This window comes from Helobdella robusta (genome assembly GCF_000326865.2).
Source record: "Helobdella robusta unplaced genomic scaffold HELROscaffold_35, whole genome shotgun sequence".
In the NCBI taxonomy this organism is placed as follows: Eukaryota; Metazoa; Annelida; class Clitellata; order Rhynchobdellida; family Glossiphoniidae; genus Helobdella; species Helobdella robusta.
The window spans coordinates 134,334-157,112 of record NW_008704704.1 but is presented as its reverse complement, the minus strand read 5'-3'; the positions used below and the strand labels follow the sequence as shown (position 1 = coordinate 157,112).

At 39.2% G+C, this 22,779-nt stretch overlaps 2 protein-coding genes across 2 annotated transcripts in view; both read left to right on the top strand.

Moving 5' to 3' along the window:
• HELRODRAFT_83197 (hypothetical protein) overlaps positions 1 to 127 on the top strand; it is a gene marked incomplete at both ends in the record, with an annotated part of 2,913 nt that extends 2,786 nt beyond the window's left edge. Inside the window, one exon of the mRNA XM_009023148.1 lies at positions 1 to 127. This exon is cut by the window's left edge and continues 37 nt beyond it. Coding sequence (XP_009021396.1) covers positions 1 to 127 — 127 coding nt within the window.
• A 198-nt stretch (positions 128 to 325) lies between these two features.
• Positions 326 to 22,779, top strand: part of HELRODRAFT_192596 (hypothetical protein) — a gene marked incomplete at its 5' end in the record, with an annotated part of 31,625 nt that continues 9,171 nt past the window's right edge. The window contains 48 exons of the mRNA XM_009023147.1: positions 326 to 534; positions 728 to 821; positions 993 to 1,274; positions 1,479 to 1,573; positions 1,677 to 1,842; positions 1,951 to 2,114; positions 2,545 to 2,659; positions 2,794 to 2,876; positions 3,130 to 3,286; positions 3,550 to 3,676; positions 3,803 to 3,936; positions 4,119 to 4,237; positions 4,434 to 4,645; positions 4,804 to 5,114; positions 5,491 to 5,631; positions 6,075 to 6,227; positions 6,788 to 6,964; positions 7,394 to 7,515; positions 7,813 to 8,023; positions 8,378 to 8,496; positions 8,683 to 8,769; positions 8,980 to 9,191; positions 9,438 to 9,538; positions 10,015 to 10,195; positions 10,376 to 10,513; positions 11,231 to 11,334; positions 11,797 to 11,955; positions 12,185 to 12,299; positions 12,696 to 12,866; positions 13,073 to 13,266; positions 14,002 to 14,079; positions 14,175 to 14,291; positions 14,681 to 14,788; positions 15,175 to 15,224; positions 15,397 to 15,535; positions 15,950 to 16,043; positions 16,238 to 16,494; positions 16,697 to 16,915; positions 17,047 to 17,088; positions 17,685 to 17,801; positions 19,098 to 19,228; positions 20,007 to 20,136; positions 20,413 to 20,555; positions 20,907 to 21,096; positions 21,379 to 21,514; positions 21,939 to 22,029; positions 22,225 to 22,339; positions 22,492 to 22,650. Of these exons, the coding sequence (XP_009021395.1) occupies positions 326 to 534; positions 728 to 821; positions 993 to 1,274; positions 1,479 to 1,573; positions 1,677 to 1,842; positions 1,951 to 2,114; positions 2,545 to 2,659; positions 2,794 to 2,876; positions 3,130 to 3,286; positions 3,550 to 3,676; positions 3,803 to 3,936; positions 4,119 to 4,237; positions 4,434 to 4,645; positions 4,804 to 5,114; positions 5,491 to 5,631; positions 6,075 to 6,227; positions 6,788 to 6,964; positions 7,394 to 7,515; positions 7,813 to 8,023; positions 8,378 to 8,496; positions 8,683 to 8,769; positions 8,980 to 9,191; positions 9,438 to 9,538; positions 10,015 to 10,195; positions 10,376 to 10,513; positions 11,231 to 11,334; positions 11,797 to 11,955; positions 12,185 to 12,299; positions 12,696 to 12,866; positions 13,073 to 13,266; positions 14,002 to 14,079; positions 14,175 to 14,291; positions 14,681 to 14,788; positions 15,175 to 15,224; positions 15,397 to 15,535; positions 15,950 to 16,043; positions 16,238 to 16,494; positions 16,697 to 16,915; positions 17,047 to 17,088; positions 17,685 to 17,801; positions 19,098 to 19,228; positions 20,007 to 20,136; positions 20,413 to 20,555; positions 20,907 to 21,096; positions 21,379 to 21,514; positions 21,939 to 22,029; positions 22,225 to 22,339; positions 22,492 to 22,650 (6,969 nt within the window). The remainder of the gene's footprint in view (positions 535 to 727; positions 822 to 992; positions 1,275 to 1,478; positions 1,574 to 1,676; positions 1,843 to 1,950; positions 2,115 to 2,544; positions 2,660 to 2,793; positions 2,877 to 3,129; positions 3,287 to 3,549; positions 3,677 to 3,802; positions 3,937 to 4,118; positions 4,238 to 4,433; positions 4,646 to 4,803; positions 5,115 to 5,490; positions 5,632 to 6,074; positions 6,228 to 6,787; positions 6,965 to 7,393; positions 7,516 to 7,812; positions 8,024 to 8,377; positions 8,497 to 8,682; positions 8,770 to 8,979; positions 9,192 to 9,437; positions 9,539 to 10,014; positions 10,196 to 10,375; positions 10,514 to 11,230; positions 11,335 to 11,796; positions 11,956 to 12,184; positions 12,300 to 12,695; positions 12,867 to 13,072; positions 13,267 to 14,001; positions 14,080 to 14,174; positions 14,292 to 14,680; positions 14,789 to 15,174; positions 15,225 to 15,396; positions 15,536 to 15,949; positions 16,044 to 16,237; positions 16,495 to 16,696; positions 16,916 to 17,046; positions 17,089 to 17,684; positions 17,802 to 19,097; positions 19,229 to 20,006; positions 20,137 to 20,412; positions 20,556 to 20,906; positions 21,097 to 21,378; positions 21,515 to 21,938; positions 22,030 to 22,224; positions 22,340 to 22,491; positions 22,651 to 22,779) is intronic.

Here is a 22,779-nt window from a genome sequence, read left to right as displayed (position 1 = left end):
GAATGCATGCGATTCCACGACCGGCCAGTGCAAGTGCAAGCCGTTCGTGACCGGAAGGAAGTGTGACCAGTGCGTCGATGGGACGTTCGCGCTTCAGGACCACAACCCGTTCGGATGCCAGCGTTAGTCGTTTTTTCTGGACGACTGCAGTCCCAATTTAGTTTCTGTAATGTTTTCCGTTTAATTGCAACATAGTTGATTAGAAATTTATATAAAAAATAGCTCCATAAATTGAAGTGTCTCGAGCAGAGCGCAAGAAAATGTTAAAAAACTTGTTGGCATCACTTAAATTGTTGATACTTACATGGATGTTGTTGATGCTGACATGGATGTTGTTGATGCTGACATGGATGTTGTTGATGCTGACATGGATGTTGTTGATGCTGACATGGATGTTGTTGATGCTTACATGGATGTTGTTGATGCTTACACGACAGCCTGCAAGTGTGACGTTGGTGGTTCACAGAGCAACAGATGCGACTACGCAGGCAAGTGCACATGCAAGCCGATGATTCACGGCACGAAATGCGACCAGTTTGTTTATTTCTTACTTCTTTCTTCAGTGACTCAAATGGTAATCATTATCATATATCAATGATAACCGGTGATCATAACTGCTGAGTAGTCTAATTTGTTTGGCAAACGTTTTTTTTACTGTCACTCTAGGGCGTTGACGACTCATTACGTGCCTAACCTGCACCAAATGATTTACGAAAGAAGATGGAAGAACATCAGATGGCAACAGCGTTAGGTTCGGGTTCGATTCCAACGAGTTCCATGGTTACTCGTGGAGAGGATATGCAATCTTCTCCAGGATACAGGTGAGTTTGATGGAGTGAGGGTTGAAATCAATAAGATGATGGTCCGCTGAACACGCAATCAATTATAAAAAAATTAATTGAATTACTTATTATAGCCTTCTCACATGCAAAATTTGAAAAGATAAAAAATAACGTAAAATGCAAATAATTTGAAACTTTTTGACACCGCAGGATGAAGTGCTGCTGGACCTCGACGTCCGCAAAGCTGGCCTGTACAGGGTCGTGTACCACTACTTGAATAAAAACAATCAGGCGACCACAGCGGAGGTCAGGGTCACTCCTGATCAACGTTCACACACCGATGGACATTCGCAATCGAGTTTCGTTACCTTCCATCCACTGGTCGCTCCAGACTTTGCAACCATGTCATCTGGCGGGGGAGTTTCATCAGCGTTCACATTGAACCCTGGCAGGTGGACATTCAGTTTGAAGACGCCTGAGTCAGTTCTCGTGGTTAGCTCATTGTTTGTTCATCTGGTGCCAAGTGTGAATATCAATGACACTAGCCATATATATATATATATATATATATATATATATATATATATATATATATATAAAGTCACTTTTTTTGTATTTTAGTAGTTGAAATGTTAGCATCGTTGTCCTAATACTAGCAAATAACGAGGTATGAAAATGTGTGAATCACGCACGTAGGACTACATGGTCCTGCTGCCAGCTGCTTACTACGAGGCTCCAATCCTGCACGAGAAGTTCCACCAGCCGTGCACCGTCCCTTCAACCAGCGACATGTTCGTTCACGTGCTTCATTTTTTGTTTTTATGTGTTTCCCTGAATAAAGTATTTATTTAGTTAATTTTGTTTAAATATTTGTTATTTCGTACTCTTCCACAGTTGCAAGCACTACGTGTACCTCGATTTGAAGCCTTTCTCGAACGTTCCTGGATCGTCTGGGGAGAGTGGAGATGGTTCTTATCACGAAAAAACCCAACTCTACGACAACCAATCAAATCTCGATAAACTTGGTCTAACTGATATGGCTAAATTAGATGAAAGACAGGTGAATTGTTTTGGTTTCACATAATTGTGATTGCAAATTAATTATAAGACAAAATTTGCTTGATCGGATACCAGTTAAATACTAAACACCAAGCATGACATCTTGCAGACGTCGATAACTTTCACCGTTCCAGTGGAGCAGCCTGGCCCGCACGTTCTAATCATCTCCTACTTCACGGATGATATAAACAGAGCTCAGGACATGGAGGCGGATATTCAAACGCCAGGCGCCAGGGACAGCGGTGTCATCAGGCTCGCCAACTGTCCTTACAGGTTCGCTTTTTTATCCCTCTTTCCTCCTCATCAATGCTGTCATTGTTAATGAAACTATTTAAAAACAAATTATTAAAATCTTATGCAAGTATAAATAAAATACGAGAAAAAATGTTAATGTTTCCAAATGAATGTTTCCTCAGTTGTGTTGGTTACAAATAAGTCTGCTGGGATGTTTTGTTTTTGGCAAAAATATATAGGAAATGTTTCAGTTAGACGCAGACAGAATAAATAAAAACGTATAAATTGTGTGCATTTTGTGGTAGATATCACATAAAAGTTTGTTATTGTTGCCGTAGGTACTGTTTTTGTTGTAATTGTTTCTTATCTTTTAATTGCTGTTGCTTTTGTGATGTTATTATTTTAATGTTGTAAATGTTACGACTGTTGTTGTGATTGTGGTAATTGAATGCTGATGTTTTGTACACAGCTCTCCCTGCCGTCAGTTCATATCCGATGACAGTCACAATGTCAAGGTCATTAATGTCGATGGTCGATATTTCACACTGACGTTGAACGGAAGAAGTGACATCAACCTTGCTATCGTGAGTTTGCCTGATCCTTTTCATTTCCTCAATTTATCATGCGTTATATTGCAATTCTAAATTAAATATGAATTATGTTGATGCTTCTATTTCATAATTATTCCTCTCACGATATTTGATTGATCCTTCTCCAGGACAAAGTGTACGCCATCCCTCTTGACAAGTGGCACATTGACCTCATCGAGCCAAAGTTCAAATGTATCTATAAGAAAGAGAAGTTAGTTTTTTTTTCACATGAGATTGAAACATGTTATAACAACGTTGAGTAACGCTAGTGGCTCAACATATCGTAATATAACGCATCTCACTCAACTGACGTAAACATAAGAATTCGTTAAACATCGGTTACATTGACAGTTAAATTAGTGTACAATATGTTTTCGAGGCATCAACTGGTCATCTAATCACAATCAATCAACTACTCAACCAGTCTTGAGTCTTGACCAATCATCAACTGCCCAACCAATCAGGTGCATTCAAGGCAGACCAGCGGGCAAACCGCCGGGCGTCACGATCGAATTTGAAATCGGAAGTGAGTTGCCGATAACTCCACCGCCCGTCATAATTGAGGGCAGTCACCCAGATCCATCTATCAAAGTTATCAAACTGCATAGGAGAGAGGTGATGGTTTGTGGTGTGGTGTGGCTTGGTGTGGCGATATTTTTTAGTAAAATAAATGAAAAGTTTATAATAGTGATGAAGATGTTGACAGTTAGGTTGTTGATGGTGATGTTGATACTGATGTTGGTAATGATGTTGAGGACGTTGATAATGATGCTAGTGAGGTTGACGATGATGTTTTTATAGCTGAACTGCATGAAAGTGTTTGCTGAACAGCTTCGGAGCTTTGGCATCCTCCATTCACAAATATCATTTAATCGACATTGCAGCCACGAATTGATATAAAAGTGCAAGTGACCCCGGGCAGTTACGCCCTGGTGCCCTTGTACTACCAGCCTCACATTGTAGGATTTGACGTAGATGTCGAGGTATACGCTGGCGGACAGTTCCACAAAGGTTTGTTGGCTCCCCGCTTCATTTTAATATTAATATTAAATCATCTATCGACTTAAGGAATTAAGGAGTGTAAAAATTTTGTAAGGTGAACGAATGATCAATACGACATCCAATATATTTTAAAAGGCACAATGAGGGCCGATCCTTGCCCATCTCTGAATGGTTGCCACGGTATTGTCAAGTTCAAGGACAGACCCAATGTTGACATAGTAGACAGCGATGCCAGAGTATCGTTCAACAGTACCAATCCTGTTTGGCTGGTCAGTCAGTCAGTTATGTGGTTGATTTGTTTGATGTAACTCGTGTGGTTGATGTAACTTGTGTGGTTGATGTAACTTGTGTGGTTGATGTTGTTAATGTCGTTGATGCTATTGGCGTAATTAAATTGAATCATCATTTTCATCTTTATCAACCTCATGAACATGGCAATTAAAATGTTCAGGATTACCTTGCCGTGATACCTTCGGTCAGCTACTCTGAGAAGATCCACGCAGACAACACTGAGGACGACAAGTCGACAGAGTTCATCAACAAGTGCTCCGACCACGGCTTCAGTGTCGAGTGCGTTCTTGCTACTGTCCCCGATTATTACATCATTTGGCTTTCATTCAATACTTGTTTCAACGAACACCTACTTTTCTCATTTTTCCGATTCACCTGCACCCGTCTATACCACCCACCATTACAATCGCCCATCAATCATCATCAAAACCCACCCACCATCAAATCCCACCCACCACTCACCACAAACGAACAGCGCCAGTGGACTGCAGTTCTGTAAGGACAGCATCTACTCTATCACGACGGATTACAACAACGGAGCTCTCAAGTGCCAGTGCGATCCAGATGGGTCGACAAGTTTCAACTGCGATCCGTACGGAGGCAAATGTCCGTGCAAGTCCCAGTTCATTATTGGCAGGGATTGCTCGCAATGCAAAACTGGGTATTGGGGATTTCCAAACTGTAGAGGTTAATTTGTTGATGTGATCATGTCATGTTGTCATGTCATGTTGATATGCTATGTAAGAATAATGTAACGTTGGTGAAAAATTACATAATACATTAATGCAGTAATAATGTTGATGTAATGATTGAAATAATGGAACTTCCCTGTTGAAACTCTGCAGAATGTCAGTGTCCGACAGGAATATGTGAGCCAAGGACAGGACGGTGTGTCTGCCCGAAACTGGTGACCGGTGAAAACTGCGACACCTGCCTGCCCAACACATTTGGCTACAACGCCCTGGTTGGTTGCGAGGAGTGTGGCTGTGACGCTCGAGGAGTCGTCAGTGCGGATATGGAATGCGATGAAAACAGCGGCCAATGTCACTGCAAACCGAACGTTGCTGGGAGGAAGTGCAACAAGTGCAAACTTGGTTACTACGATTTCCCGAGATGCAGGCAGTGCTCTTGTGATTTGAATGGCGTTCTCAGTGATGTATGTGACCAACAGACTGGCAGGTGTTTGTGTAAGGTTGGTTGATTGAATGAATAATTGATTGATTGATAAATTGGTCGGTCAGTCGGTCTTTTGGTTGACTGGCTGGCTGGTTGGTTGACTGTTGTTTGTTTGATTGATTGATTCAATTCATCATTTGGTGGTTGGTTTAGATCTTTATAGATCTGGATATAAGCTAACTTGTTAAATTGTTTCAACCTATTAAATGCTGGTGCTTAAAACCTTCAAAATAAAATTTCACATGAATCAACTATGTGAGCTCTAAAATTGTTTCCATGTATGCCTACTCGACAAAAATCTGCACGCAAAAAAATAGGAAGGATTTGTTTGATTGATAGAAAAAATGACATTCCAGGAAAACGTGGAGGGTCACGATTGCTCGCAGTGTCAGCCATCCACCTTCTCCCTGCTGGCATCCAACCCGAAGGGCTGCAGTCAGTGCTTCTGCTTCGGAGTGACCTCGAGGTGTCAGGCATCTGATCTCCGTTGGGCCCAGGTCAGTTTTCCATCTTTCATCAAACCTTTGTGCGAGAGTTTGGCTCAAACGCTTACTTGTTTCTACTAAGTTCTCTTCAGCAAATTTTCACGCATGTGCTTCTCGCTGCATCTTGTGTTTTGTTACAGCTGACGCGCTAATTGATGATTTCGTTTGTTTCTTTTTTCGTCTTAAACCGGTATTGTCAGACATCATCATAACATCGTCATCACCACATCATCTATCCATCATCACCAGCACCTCACATGATTACTACAGAGGACGAAACTTATTGTCTAACATCTTCACAACATCATCATATCATCACATCATCACATTATCATATCATCACATCATCACATCATTATCACATCATCACATCGTCATATCATCACATCATTATCACATCACATCATCATCATCACATCATCATTAAGACGAGTTGCATGATTTGTGAACGATAGATAACGGAGCTGCAAGACTGGACAGTGACGAACACGATGACGACAGCAGAATATGATGAGGGCAGGAGGATGTGGCACCTGCAGGAGGTCCACCTTCAAACCACCGACCAGCCCGCCTACTGGTCGGCCCCTATGACCTTTCTCAATAACAAGGTCAGTCAGTACCCGTCACGGTAATGATGATGATGATGTGGCGATGTTGATATGATGATATAATGATGATGTGATGATGATAATGAAGAAGCGGGGGTGAGAATGTGGTAATGCTGATGGGTTGATGGTTATGTGATGGTAAGGATGTGGTGATGGTAGTGCAATTTTTTTATCATTATTATCATCTTGATGTATCATTCATCATCATTCATCATCATTTATCATTTTGATTTTATCTATCTTTCCATCTCCTCCATCTCTCTTTCTCTCTTTTTTTAACCTATTAATTTGTCTGTCCGTCCATTCATCCACTCATTTATCTATTCATCCATCCATCTATCATCATCATCTATCATTATCACTATCACTTACCACAATCATCATCATCATTTATCTCTTCTATCTTTCTATTTATCAATGCCACATTTTTCATCATCATCATCATCATAATCTTTTTTCTAATTATACTAATCATCATCATTATCATCCTTAGCTATAAAATATTTACAAAATTCATTACAAACATCAACAACGTCGTCGTCGTCATCATCTGCACATAGGTCCGTTCCTATGGTGGAAAACTTCGTTATAAATTGTTGGCCGACGGGATGGAAGGTGAGAGGTTCAAGTCGCCTGACTTCATCTTGGTCGGCAAGAGTTCAAGGGTCAGCTACGTTCATGGATTGCAGGAGGTTCACAGTTCCGTTGAACACGCTGAAGAGGTCCACCTAGTCGAAGTAAGACCTTGTGCTGGCTGTCTGTCTGTCTGCCTGACTGACTGACTGCCTGTTTGTCTGTCTGTCTGTCTGTCTGACTGCCTGTCTGTCTGTCTGTCTGTGTGTCTGCCAACACTTTTTTTTATTCTCCTTTCAGTCTTTATGAAGTTTCAAATGTCGGTGAGAATTGAAATGTATTACAAATGTTGATGTTGCATGTTGCTGCTGGTTTTGAGTTGGTGTGTTTGAATGTTTTTGTTCAATGAGAAAATTGTTGTTGTTGTTGTGTTGTTGATGTGTTGTTGTGGTTGTTGTTGTTGTTGTGTTGTTGTTGTTGTTTTTGTTGTGTTGTTGTTTTTGTTGTGTTGTGTTGTTGTTTTTGTTGTTGTTGTGTTGTTGTTGCTCTGCTCGACAAATGCGGACTTTTCATTTATGAACAAATTGTTGCAGACAAAATTTGTGCACGAAAGAACTGGCGCCCCCATATCACGTGATCAGTTCCTCATCCTTCTCTCCAACCTTCAATCCATCCTCATCATGGCATCTCCATTCAAGGATACCTCATATATTAAGTCAGTAACTCATTCCGGTCATAATCTTGTGTGGTTGCGATGTGGTTCGACTGTGGTGTGGTGTGGTTGCTGCATGGTTTCGATTATGAAGTGGTTATAGTAAGCTTTGGTGAGAGTGTTGTGTAATTGCATCGAGCCATGTAGCATGTAATGGTGGAGTCAGTTCAGTTCTGCCGTAAGCAAGCCTTAATTTTTTTTGGTTGTAAAGCAGCTCATTTTCATGACATATTTCACACCATCATCATGTTTGTTGTTGGAACGTTACTAACAAATAGTTTCACACCTACCGCCAACCAGACTGTCAGACGTGTCGATGGATGAAGCGCGTGAGGACGGGTGGGGTGAGGTGGCCGACAGTGTGGAAAGGTGCGAGTGTCCACCAAACCACGGGGGTTCGTCGTGCGAATCGTGTGCCCAGGGGTTCTTCAGGGCGAAGAATGGTCAGTGTTTGGCCTGTCAGTGCAACAATAGAGCAACAACATGCGACCAAACAACTGGGATCTGCATTGTAAGCTGACCAACGTATCATTGGTCTTGTTTCCATTTTATCTGTTGGTTTCGCTGCACAGCGAACCTTTCCTTCACCGTGCAGAAAATTTTTTTATTGCCTGCTTTGCTGTCATTATAATGTTGTTGACACATCATCATCGCCATCACATCATCGTCCTTATTCTTAAAAACAATACAATCGCAACGTCTTCAGCCGTGCCGCTCCCCTCATCATCATCACTAATCACCAATGACTATTTTCACCTTTTCATTACATAATTTCTATCGCTGGAGCAGCCACAATCATCATCACTACTATCTCCACCGCAGCCACATCATCACTACCACAACCACATCTTCACCACCATGTCAGAACTGTCGCGACAACTTCGATGGTCCTCAATGTTTGAAATGCAAGCGTGGCTACTTCCTTGACCGCCAAAGCAACACGTGCCGCATCTGCTCCTGTCCACTGCGTCTCGAATCCAACAAGTTTGCTCATCACCGTCATCATCACCATCACCACCGCCACCATCATTTTTTTGTTATTTGTTGATGTATTTTGTTGTTATTTTACAAATGTATAAAATAACTACCGATATCTATCAACTACCACTACTCTCAACCCTCCCACTCTAACCGCCAACGCTACCACAACTACCAACACCTTCACATCAGCTTTGCCACCCACTGCGATGTTAGTTTTGCTGGGGTGGTGGACCGATGCTACTGTTTGCCCGGCTACACTGGGAAAAATTGTGACAAGTTGGTGCTGTTGTATGCTTGTCTGTGTGCTTGTTAGTGTGCTTGGATATTTGCGTTTAAATTATTTTTGAATGTTCATTTTTGCATTCTTGCGTTTCAGCTTATTTGTTTTCTACTTCTGTTTGTTTGTTTATGGGCTTGTGTGTTAGATTATAAGTCGGTGTGTAATTGCGTGGTTGAGTGAATGTTTTCATGTTTGATGACCCCCAGATGCGCCCCCGGTTATTGGGGCCACCCGATGACCCCTGGAGGTCAGTGCAAGAAATGCGAGTGTAGTGGAAACATCGATGAACGTGACCCGATGGCGTGCGACGTGAAAACTGGACGATGCTTGAAATGTCTGCAGAACACGGGAGGGGAGAGGTGTGAGAGGTGTGCCGACGGGTACTATGGGGATGCCCTCGATGGCAGGAACTGTAAAAGTCAGTGTTGTTGTTGTTGCTGTTGTTGATGTGTTGATGTGTTGATTGGGTCGTGCTGTTGTTGTTTTTGCCGGTAATGTTAGGGTTGGTTTTGTGGGGAAGGTTGATGATGCACGTCCGAATACATTAATATCAACCTCCTCATCTTCATCATCGTCATTATCTTCATCATCATCATCATCTTCATCATCCTTTTCCTCCTCATCATCAACAGCATCATCATCATCAACACCATCACACAACCAGAATGTCTGTGTGAACCCCTTGGAACCGACCATTGTGATCACGTGACTGGTCAGTGTGTCTGCAAGCAAAATGTTTATGGTCCGCAGTGCTCGCAGTGCGTTGTAAGTGTTTACCTATTTATGCATCTGTCCGTGTGTTTCTTTGTATGCACGTTTGTCCTTTTTTGTATGTGTATGTTTTGTGTGTTTCGCGTACGTGCACATTTGTATGTGACTCGCATCCACACACGCACACATAATATAATTTATGTAGTTGCAATACGCAGCAAAACGTATCCTAGTGCGAACGTACAATTAACCGACACGCCTTACGTTCACATGCATGCATCGTATCAACCTGCCTGGGTGTCGGTTCGACCGTTGTGTTGTAGTCATTCAACTTTTTATGATTTGTAAGCAAGTCTACAAAACAAACTAGCATACAGACAAACATACATACATACAAACAATCAATCGATCGATCGATCGATCGATCGATCGATCGATCGATCGATCGATCAATCAATCAATCAATCAACCAATCAATCAATCAATCAATTAAACAAACAAACAAACAATCCCACAAACCAAACAAACAGCCTGGATCGTTTGGTTTCCACCGCAACCGCGGATGTGAGATGTGCAGTTGTGGAGTGGCGGCGACGTCGTCTGAATGCGACCTCATCAGCGGCCAGTGCCAGTGCAGGGAGGGGGTCACAGGAAGGATGTGCGACCGATGCATCGATGGCTACTGGAACTATCTGCCTCAAGGGTGCCGACGTAAGTTTTGGCTGTTGATGAGGTTCGGTAGTGTCGCACACAACCACAACACACCACACGACTACCACGCAACACTACGCACATTACACAAGCACACTCATGACCACCAAACTACACACACACTCACACACATACACACACACACACACAACACACACACACACACAAACGACCCCACAGCTTGCAACTGCCTATCGAAAGGAGCGGTGACGTGTGACAAGGAGACAGGGGAATGCCAGTGCCTGCCCGGGGTCACTGGACCCAACTGCGACAAGTGCCTGCATAAGTGGATCATGATTGAAGGCTTTGGCTGCAAAGGTGCTTGAAATTGATGATGATGATAGTGACGATGGTGATGATGATGATAATGTGTAATAATAATGGATGGTGACGATGGTGATGAAGATTTTAGTGATTCTATAATGAAGACAACGGTTGGTAGTGGTGGGTTGTTTGGTGCTGACGATATGGTGGTGATGCGTTTGTGGCAAATCAATGGATGAAAAAATGAAGAACATAATAAGATATATAGATGGTATATATGCAACATCGTAAGTGGTTCTGCCTATGTCAGAGCTGCAATAATAAAGACTACTACAAACAAAGAATACAGGGTTGGCTGTTGTGTTGTGTAGGAGTTGATGCTGTAAACACATTAGATATTTTTTAAAATTAACGTTAAATTTTTTATTTATGACTTAGTGTAGCTTACTCTCTTACTCACTCACCACCCACTCACTCACTTAGTCACTCACTCCTCACTCACTCACTCACACTCACTCACTCACTCACTCACACTCACTCACTCACTCACTCACTCACTCACTCACTCACTCACTCACTCACACTCGCTCGCTCACTCACTCACTCACTCACTCACACTCACTCACTCACTCACTCACTCACTCACTCACTCACTCACTCACTCACTCACTCACTCACTCTCACTCACACTCACTCACTCACTCACTCACTCACTCTCACTCACTCACTCACTCACTCTCACTCACTCACTCAAATTTGCATGATGAACAGAGTGCGACAGTTGCGTGCAGTTGTTGTTGGACGACATTGACGTGTTGCATAGGAACGTCACGCAGATGAAGCACGACCTCACCAGCGTCAGTGTCAGTGTTCAGGTTGGTGGGCTGGCTGGCTGGCTGGCTGGTCGGTCGGTTGATTCGGTTCGTTAGTTCGGTTGGTGTGTTAGTCGGTTGGCTAATTGGCTGGTTGATTGAATGGTTGTTTGGTTGATTGTTTGGTTGGTTGTTTAGATGGTTCGTTATGTTGGTTAAGGTTAATTAATTGATTGATTTTTTTCTGTGAAATATATATTTATTTGTTGACTGTTGACTGTTGACTGCCCACTGACTGCCTGTTCATCAGCTGCTGTCCATTTAATTCCCTTCCCAGTTTGTTGGTCAATAATGTGCCCGCTGAGACTTTCGCTCAGCATTTGAGCAAAATTGAGGAAGCATGAAGAAGTAGAATGAGTTCTACTGCCATCATTCAAATTGATGATCATTACCACATTCACCACCGGCACTAACCACCACCGCCACCATCGCCACCTTTACCACTACTACCACCATCATTTGCAGACCATCCACCACTTGGAAACTCTTGACCGACGATATCATGACCTTGAACCGAAGGTCAAAATGTTGTTGACCGATCGTCCGTCTTCAGGCCATGACGTCATCGAGGCCAGCAGAGAAATCGATGAAGTGCACAGTTCTGCAAAAACTGTTTTGCAAACTGTGAGATTGCAAACGTTTTAATCAATAAACTAATCAATCAATCAACCAATCAATTAACCAACCAACCAAAAAACTATTCAATAAACTTGTCAATCAATTAACTATCCAGTGAACCAAACAATCAATCAACTAACTCTCCAATGATCTAAAAAACTTATCCAATTAATCAACCATTGAATTAATCAACTATCAAACGAACCATCCAATCGATAAACTATCTAATAAACAGCTCAACAGATTGTACAATGAATCGGAGAGAGTTGAAGATTCAGCTCGAGACATCAAAACTGAAGTGAACAATTACTATGAAAGCATTCGTAGCAAGACCAAAGATCTGGTTGATGGTAAGTAGTTGTGATGTTGTAGTGATGTTGTTGTGATGTTGTAATGATGTTGTGATGTTGTAGTGATGTTGTTGTGATGTTGTAATGATGTTGTGATGTTGTTGTGATGTTGTGGTGATGTTCGCTCTGTGGGCGGCCAATGATTTGATGACATGCGTAATGATATGCATAGATGATGATGATGATGGTGTTGATGATGATGCTGACAGTTAGGATGATTGAGTCCAGTCCAGATAGCGATCGCAGTCTTGAAGGCAAAAAGAAAAAATTATTAATATGATCTGGATGATAGTTCAAATAATGATAAAGATTGAAAGAATGCTATCCACACACACGCACGCTCACACACGCTCACACACGCACACAACGCACACACACACGCATACATACACTCAGATGCCCTAAATAAAGTGCGCATTAAGACGGACCAGCTGACGACCTCTGGGGCCTCGTCAAACGTCGACGAGATGGTCAAAGAGTGCACGGCCATCCTGACAGAGATGAGGAAGAAGGGCTTTCATGATGAGAAGGATATGGCACTCAATGAACTTGCCAAGGCGAACGACAGTTAGTCGTTTATAATATTTTATCTCGGCTAAGTTGATTAGCATTACTTAAGTTTTTGTTTTTTTAGATTATTAAAATTTTTTGCATTAACAACAACAACACAAACAACAACAACAGCAACAATAGCAAAAACAACAACATAAACAACAACAATAATACAATCATCGACAACACATACAACAACACAAACAACAACAACAACGCAGCCCTGCTAAGAGCTAGAGAGTTATTGGGCAGATCGCACACGCGGTTGAACAGAACGACGGACATTAACTCCTCCATCTACCTCATCCTCGCTCAGCTGCAGGACCTTCAGAGACTGGCTCAAAGTTCAGCGCAGAGGTCAGCCGAGGTCACCAAGCTGCTCAATGAACTGCGCAACACCAAGGCTCATGTTGATGTTAGTTTTCTTTTCTGATTTGTCTTCTTGAAATTGTTTTGCGGCTGTGATTGAGAAAAAGAAGTGCACTCCTTGAAACTCTTGAATGGAACTCTCGCACGTGTGAAACACCGCATTGCTCCTTGTTGCTCCTCATCATATATATGCAACAATGTACAACAGTTTCATAAGAATTGTTATTATATTATTATATATGTGACAATATACAACGGTTTCGCACGAATAGAACCTTGTTGAAACAGAATCGATAAAAACATATAAGAAGGCAGTTGCAAGTTTTACGTAATTTAAAGAGAACTAGGAGGCATGGATGGATCAGAAGCTGAAACTGAAAAGAGAATGGCGATAGTGGCTGGCAGCAGAAGTTTCTAAAAGACGTGACCTTTCTTTGAAGGATGAAACTTTGTATGATGCATGCATGCGTGTGTCGCTGCTGTCCGTAGCTGACTGAGTCGAGGAGCATTACAAATAGCGTGCAAGAAAGTTAAATTTGTAAAAAAAGCAAGTAGCTCAGGGAAGCTTTAAAAGTCTTTTTAAAAGATTTTTTCATAGAAATCATGTCACAAGTTAGGAAATTGCATGAAGAAATCAATGAGTTTGTGAAAAGTAGAAAGCACTGGTTGATGACCACGAGTACCAAAATATCGGCTTGATGAATGGCAAAAAGCCGACGATTTTTAACTAAAAGGCAAACAAAGTTTATTTATAAAAATCTGAACTGTCACTTCTGAATAGAATAAAAAAAGGACATCAAAGAATAAACCTGGACGCTTGGATAAAACTACGCAGAAGAGGCAGAGATGGCACGATGTTGTAAGGGTATCATTGCCCTGATATAGCGAGATCAAGCGTTCTATATCACCGATCATGTTGTTTTGCATGATTATTACTTTTTGATCATATTCCAGGGTCTTATAATAAAGATCAAGAACAACGAGGGGCAGATAGCAAAGTGTTTGGAGGAGTCAAGGAAGAACCTGAACGTTGTGGATGATGACCTCAACGAAGCCAAGAAGGCTTTTAATGTGAGATCTACTTGTTGTTGTTGATGATGATGGTGATGTTGCTCTTGATGATGATGTTGTTGATGTTGATGATGATGATAGTGATATTGTTGTTGTTGATGATGATGTTGTTGTTGATGATGTTGTTGTTGATGATGATGTTGTTGTTGTTGATGATGATGTTGTTGTTGATGATGTTGTTGTTGATGATGATGATGTTGTTGTTGATGATGATGTTTTTCTCGGTGATGTGGTTGGGGATAAGGTATAAGTTTTTTTCTCTGACTAAGATAATCACTCCATTTTAACAAACTGAAGTTATTGCTAGTGTTTCTATTGCGGCTGTTGTTGTCATCGTCGTTTTTGTGGTTGTTATGTGACGTCATCGTACGCATTACCCTTCTAAACAGAGTGCCATCAGTGATCTGGAGAGGTTGAAGACGCTGGTGGCGGATGCTCAGAGATTCGTTCACAAATTGGTAGCGGAGAATGAGAACTTGAAGACATTGCTTCGTCAGGTGTCTGTTCATGTTAACGAACTGGAAAGAAAGGCCACGTCTTTGATGGAGTTTGTGCTGATGTGTTTGCATTGTTTGTGTTGTTTGTTGTGTTTGTGTTATTTGTTGTGTTTGTGTTGTTTGTTGTGTTTGTGTTGTTTGCTGTGTTTGTGTTGGCTGCTGACGAGCTTGTGATAATTTTTGTGGTGATTTCATGTTATAGCAGCGATGCTGGCATTTTTTGTTTTTTATTATGTTACCCCAACAAACGCAAAACTGTTTACATGTCTTTTAATACTTATAAATTATTTTAATTACTTATAAATTAAACTTTCCAGCCACAACAGCTGCCCTACCAGACCCCACAGCGTACATAAACGTCATGCATGCACTCGCAAACACCACAGCATACGCGTATGATGGTCTTTGACTTTCGGACAGACAGTATTCGAACCAGGTTATCGCGTAATAATACAGTGCGAGACATGGCACTTCTACCGATTGAGCTAACTTGCCGACTACATTGGTTTTGTTTTATTATTTGGCAAAAAATTCTGGTTATTAAGGTACAATTGATTTTGAAAAATGATAGAAAAAGAAAGATAAATGAATGGTGTTTACTTTGAAAGGTCAATCAGCAACACGGAGAGCTCAGTGAAGTTGGCGATCGAAGCATCTGGAGTGTACGAGACGATAGTGAAGACCATTGAAGAAGCCTGGAAGGACAGCCAGGAAGCAGAGAGGCTCGTCAACGTAGCAAGAAATATGGTTCGATGGGTTTTTTCATTTAATTTTTTCAGTTTAATATTTTCATATTTCATTAAATTTTACCGCATTAATCTGATAATTTCTGACATCATGACGTCATTGTGCGATTTGTTGCTAACTGTCCCAGTGTAGTTTGGAATTCTGGTTGACGTAATTGAACATTTGTTGGCTTGTTAGTCGATGAAATATAAAATTGATTGTGGTCATCATTTAATCGTTATCAAGATTATCATGATCATCTTTATTATTATTACAATCGTTATCAATAACATCATCACCACCGTCGTTTATGGTCATAGTTAACACCAATTAATTAGCATTCATAATCATCATCACCGTCATCATTATCATCACCGTCATCACCACTATCATCACCACTCTCATCACCGTCATCATAATCATTACCATCATTAGTCAGTCATCCTATCGATAGACACATCTGAAAAAAGCGCTCAGCTCGGAAACATTTCGAAGCAGATCAACCTCATCAAGATGAGCATCGATCGAGGTCGGTGACGATGATTAAACGATGATGAAGGTGATGATGAGGATTATATGGCGACGATGATGAAAATGACGCTCAATTATGATGACCATGATGATGAATATGACGACAGTTATAATTTGAAACGTATTAAGAAGCCATCACAACGGTCATCATCATCATCATCATCATCATCATCATCTGATCTTTACTGCAAGCGATACTGCCAATGTTTCTTGCAGATCTGGTCGATAAACTGGCAATTATTCAAGGCATGCTAAAAAGCATGAAGGAGAGTGAGAAAGACAAATCGTACACGGACGTCGTAAAAGGACTGGAAGACATCAAAATGGAAGATTATGAAACGATTTTCGAGGACAGCAGGAGCGAGGTTGAGGAAAACCGTCAGATCCTCTCCTCCTACTCCACAAAGTTGCAAGAACTCGATAAGAATTTAACGGCAAGTGTGGAACGTGTAAGTAACTAGATGGATCAGGATTGGTGTGTTGCTACATCGTTATGGTTTCATTCTCATTTGTATCATTGATATGTTTTTTTCTATTTCATTTTTGTATCATTATTTCGTTCAGCTGCATCTTTTTCTTTTTATTTGGTTGTTATCATTAACTACATTAGTATCATAGTATTGACATGCAACACAATTTGCAACCGACCAGATACGGAGTCTTCCACAACAGCTCAGCGAAATGAACAGTGACGTTCGTGTGGCTTACCAAGACATGCAGGTTGAGGTCTCGAAGATCGAAGAGACCATCTTTGTCATGGAGGACCTGACCCGGCAGTCCGATCAGCTGATCAAGCTGGAGGACGAGCTGAAGTACAACATGGACCTCCTGAGGGACTACATAAGACAGGCTCGGGATGCCGCTAATCTGGTCGGTGGGACCACGACCTTGATGATGACGATGACGACGATGATGATGATGATGCTTATGGTTGTCGTGATTTTAATAAATGATGATAATAAACGCTGCTAATGATGAATGGTGATGTCTACTCATTCCAGGTTACACTTGGAGTTAACTTCACCCACGAATCAGTCCTACAAGTGAGCGACATTCCATTTTACCAATTTATGATAATTGTGATAGTGTACAAATGAATTATAATAAATACAAGTTCATAACATCGAGGGATGTTGTATTCAATTAATTACAAATTATGGTGTAAGCCAGCCTAGCCTGCCTGCAACAGATAACAATGCATGCTACGTGGGCAGTGATGGGTGATGGATTTCTTTACATTCGAACCTGATCACAGACGTCCGCACCTACGATTATAATTATGATGTTGGTGTTGTTGATGATGTTAATGTTATTGATGACGTTAATGTTGATGATGATGACGTTGATGATGATGACGTTGATGATGATGACGTTGATGATGATGACGTTGATGATGATGACGTTGATGATGATGACGTTGATGATGATGACGTTGATGATGATGACGTTGATGATGATGATGATGACGACGTTGATGATGATGTTGATGATGATGATGATGTTGATGATGATGATGTTGATGATGATGACGACGTTGATGATGATGTTGACGTTGATGATGATGATGTTGATGATGATGTTGATGATGATGATGTTGATGATGATGACGACGTTGATGACGTTGATGCCATGTTGTCAGGTGCGCAATAGCATTGACATGCCATCTTCCGGCATGGTCTCGAAGATTTCTCTGCACTTTCAGACCAAGCAAGCCGACGGATTGCTCTTCTACATCGGCAAAGACAGTGGGCTGGCCGTTAGTTCAAAGTTCATGTTCTTCAAACTTTTGATAGTTTTTATTACCATTATTATTATTATTATTATTATTATTATTATTATTATTATTATTATTAAATATTAAACTGACCTACTCTAGTTGTACACATTCTATACTATGTCGAGCAATATAGAGACAAGGTTCAGATTGTATAAAATATATTATTGTCTTTTTATTAACTTTATTGCAACTCTATGTTTACCATAAAATTTGATTGATAACGCCAAAATAATAAGAATGATTGAACCCCAAAAACTAGCCCCTCTAAAATGTACTCACTTGCAGTGACGAGCATTTTAGATTAAATAGGATTTTATAATTATTTCATTATTAATATTTGGTATTTGGAGTTAGAAAATAAAAGGATGTTCCCATTATTATTATTATTATTATTATTATTATTATTATTATTATTATTATTATTATTATTATTATTATTATTATTATTATTATTATTATTATTATTATTATTATTATTATTATTATCATCATCATCATACGTTCGAAATTTTGCCGCTAGGTTTTTTCAATTATTTCGATTTGTCGCTGGTTGACATTATTTGGTCTGATCAATTTTATAATAGTCTTATTAACTCTGCGATGTCCTCATCATACGCTGTTTATTGTGATAGAAATTTGGCGGAATGAATCGATGTAAAACTAATCTGTTCTCGTTGTACTCATTTCGTGTTTCTTTCACTGGATGACGAGCTACGTAGAATACGCTTTTATAATTTTTTTTTTACCTAAATCATTTCTGATTATCGTTGATTATTTTATTCGAACTTTATTTAATTTCATTTTATCTATCTTAATGTAATTTTTTGGGGGGAAAATAAAAGATGTTAACATTATTATTATTATTATTATTATTGTCATTTATTATAATAAATAATTTTGCGGTTGTTATTATTATTATTGTACAATAATGCTTTTATCTTACATTTTTTCACTTCTATTTTTCCCTTGCAATGAAATGTTATGTGAAGCTAGTCACGAAATGATTGTTCATTGCGCCATAATCAGAATAATCAAGCCCCACATGACCTGCTGAGAAGTTTACCGTCGATTGAGAAAGTGATTAAATTTGTTCTGTTTAGCTCGAACACGAAACGTCAAAAAATTATTTCAAGTACCTTAATGACGTTACGAGCAATATTGTAAGATTACACAAGAGACAGACTGAGCTGGGTGCAGTGCAGCGATTGAAAAGAGGAGTTTTGAAAGCTTGTTACCTATCATGGCGGTATCTCAGCTGTTGGTTTATTTTTACAGGATGATTACATGATTGGTGAGATCGTTGGGGGACATCCTCAATTCAGAATCAACCTGGGATCCGTCGAAACTGTCGTGAAGGGAACGAAGCCGGTCAACAACAATCAAATTACGACATATGAAATCAGGAGGTGTGCTTTGTTCGACTAAATATTTTGTATTGCAAAAATAACTGATTATCAATATCGTAATCTACGGTTATTACTGTTAACTTGTTTCATGATTTTTTTTTCAAAATTTTCAGGTAAGTTATTAACATTAACGCTTTTATTTATTTTTTAGCGAACTGAAAAAAAACTCCGTAGTAAACCACTTTTATACCCACGTTTTTCATCTTATGCCTCATGTTCCGTTTCATTTGCTCGTTGTCTCAGATCTCGTTACATAGTTTCTTTCATTCAGTAGTTGTTCATTCAACATCTTCAAACGTTTATTTGCTGAGAAACTACACCTTGATAAGCGCATACATGGTTGAATTTGTTAGATTTGTAGAAAACACTTTGGACCTCAATAATACTGACTGTTATCATTGGTCAATGTAGAGGCATGGATCTCACATCATTATCACAATAGACGAACATAGCGATTCAATTCAGAGATGGAATCGCTGTCACTTTTTAAATGTTTAACAACAATCTGATGGCTGTACTGATTACTAAAGCAGCAGAGCAAACGTGTTGGCACCCCCTCTTTTTTTAGAACTCTACGTTATAAAAAATGAAACTTTAATCCGTTTTTTTTTTCTGTTGCTCATTCCGGATGTCTTATGCTCATCCAACTGATGGTGTTGAACTTTTTCTTTGGCATTTCCATTCAACATGGTTGATAACGTATATAACGTAATATAAATGGATTTTATTGTTGTTGTTGATGATATTAATGCCGTTGTTACGTATTTTTCTTCGCCAGGGAAGGGAAAGATTTGAAGCTCTTCATAGATTCCAATCCAATTGACGGCGAGGTCAGCGGGGATAGTTTTACTTTCCAATATGACAACAGTACAAAGTTCTACGTTGGTGGGGTCCCGGATCACATCCTGGTTAGTCAGCTCTCTTCTGCACTATCAAGCATGGTTTTAAAATAACATCGAAGTGGCGTTACTAAAATTTTCAAATTTGACTGGTGATTTATTGTGAATGAATGTGAATTACAAATTATTTTTAAATGCGATTTTATAGTTCTGATGAGTGTTTGGTTTGTTTATGACCGACGTCTGATTCTTAATTGGGAATTTTCAAGAAATTTTTGTAAACATAATGTTAACACCAACAGCAAACTCGTTGATTTGAATTTTTATGGAATGTTTTTTGCACAGAAACAGAATTCCAACTTGAGTTCGATACTACCACGCAACAAATTTGTGGGCGTCATAGAGAACCTCGTTTACGACGAAAGGATGGTTGGTCTCTGGAATTTTGTGGATGCCAGCGGGTTGAGAGGAGCTCATTTCAAGAAGATGTAATTTTTCATCATTTTCTATTATCACACTTTCATTTAATTTTTTAGAATCGAATGTTGTCTTGTTTGCCATGAAGTTATTAGTTAAATAACGAAATAATCTAAAAGTTTGTACGGATTATGTTTGTATAATTTGCTAAACCTCTAAGAACCTCTAATGTATATTTAAACATGAAAGTAATTGTAAGCATTTGTTTGAATGATTTTGCTTTTGCTACTAAATATTTTTTAAATAAATGTCTGAATATATAGTATTAATATAGTGTTTACACGTTAGTACATTCAATACATTAACTGCTTAATATGGGAACAATGATATATTTCATTCGTTGAATTAATTTTCTCTCTCAGAAAAATATTCAGCGAAGACAACATTTTCACATATGGTGGTACTGGCTATGCTCATATGAAAATTGAAAATCAGCTTATCGAAGAGAATTTGGACGTATCTTTTGACTTCAAAACTTACTCTAAAGATGCTCTGCTCTTCCATCAGGGCACCGACACACAGTTCATCACTTTGGATCTTGTTGACGGAAAGGTGCTCTAACATTTTTTCATCTCAACCCCACAATATGTTCACTATTGTTTTCATATTGTCTTTGTTTCGTTTTTGTAATTTTTATTTTTTTTTGTTTTTAACGATCCTTATTAAGATTTTAATTTAAAAAATATTTAAGCGAAGGACAATTTGCAAAATGATGACGTTGGAAACTTCAGTTATTATCACAAAAACCTGTTTGTGTTAGAAGCACGTAATGAATATCAAACTGTTACACACGTTGAACGTTTCTGTAACAGATGATGAATATTTGTTTTGCAGTTAAGAGGAGTGATGGACATGGGATCTGGCGGGCTGCCAAGGATTTCTGAGAGCACGTACAACGATGGACTTTGGCACTCTGTCTCATTCAGCAGGAGAAATAGGGTGGCTGTCTTGAGAATTGACACTTATACTGGTAAATATATTTTAACACTTTTTTTTATTAAATGCAACATTAAAGAAGTCACAATTAAAAGTGCTCCTCATATATTGTCTTTGAATATTTTAAATCTGTATATTACTGTTATATCCACCGGAATGGTGGAATTACACTATGTAATTAATTATTGTTATCTTGTTATATTTGTTATCTTCGCTATTTGTTACTGATTTTAAACCATAGAATTTACTGTAGAGGCTATATAAGAGTTTATAAAAAGTTAATATAGCTAAAAAATAAATTAATAAATAAAAATAAAAGAAAATAAAAGAAATAAAATAAATTTATAATTTGTTATTTTATTTATTTTTATTTTATTTTATTATTTAAAAGTTTTAATTTATTTTGTTTTTTGATATGGCTATGAATTATATAAAAAATTAACATGGGTGTCAAACAGTTCCTAGGATGGCCGTTAATGGCTGGAAGATGATTTATGAGGGCGAAAGTGATTTCTTCATTGGCGGGCTTAAAAACCCCGACAATTACACGTACGTTCATGTCCTATATTTTGAATGGTTTTTATTTCGTCGCGTTGTCAATGTTTATATTTTTACGTGAAATTCTAGCATCACATGTTGATGAAATAGCAAATATTACCTTAACACAATGTCAATGTAACGAATGTCACATCAATACTAGAGACAAAAATGTTGCAAATACGACATGACATCGTACCCACACAGCAAACCGACGAAGAGCAGATTCAAAGGCTGCATAAGAAACTTTCAGGCCAAGTCTGCACCATATCCAATCCAATCGGCCATCGAGTTTGTCGACGTGCAGTATGGTTGCAGACAGGTTATTATAACTCGTTTTTATAAAAACAGTAGTGTAAACAAACGTTTTTATATGATATTTGTTTTGTAATTTGTAAATGTACTTGAATAATTTGTAAATAAACTCGAATAATAGGAATACGTACTTAATATATGCTTGACATTTTTTGTCAGTCCATACGAGTAGTGTCCTTCCCTCCGTCACCCATTGCTACTGGCTACATCAAACTTTTCAAAGATTCTTTCTCACTTTCAAACGATTTTGCAATGAGTTTTAAATTCAGAAGCCAGCAAAGTGATGCTCTAATATTCTACATATTTGGCGATTCCCAGGTTTGTACCTGCTCATTTTGTTTTTGTTTAAGTAATGTAGGGAAGACCGGAGCTTTATGAACCACGGGTAGGTTGAACCAGTTGGGTAAATTTTTTTATTTATAACAAATAACGGCAGACGTTTTATAA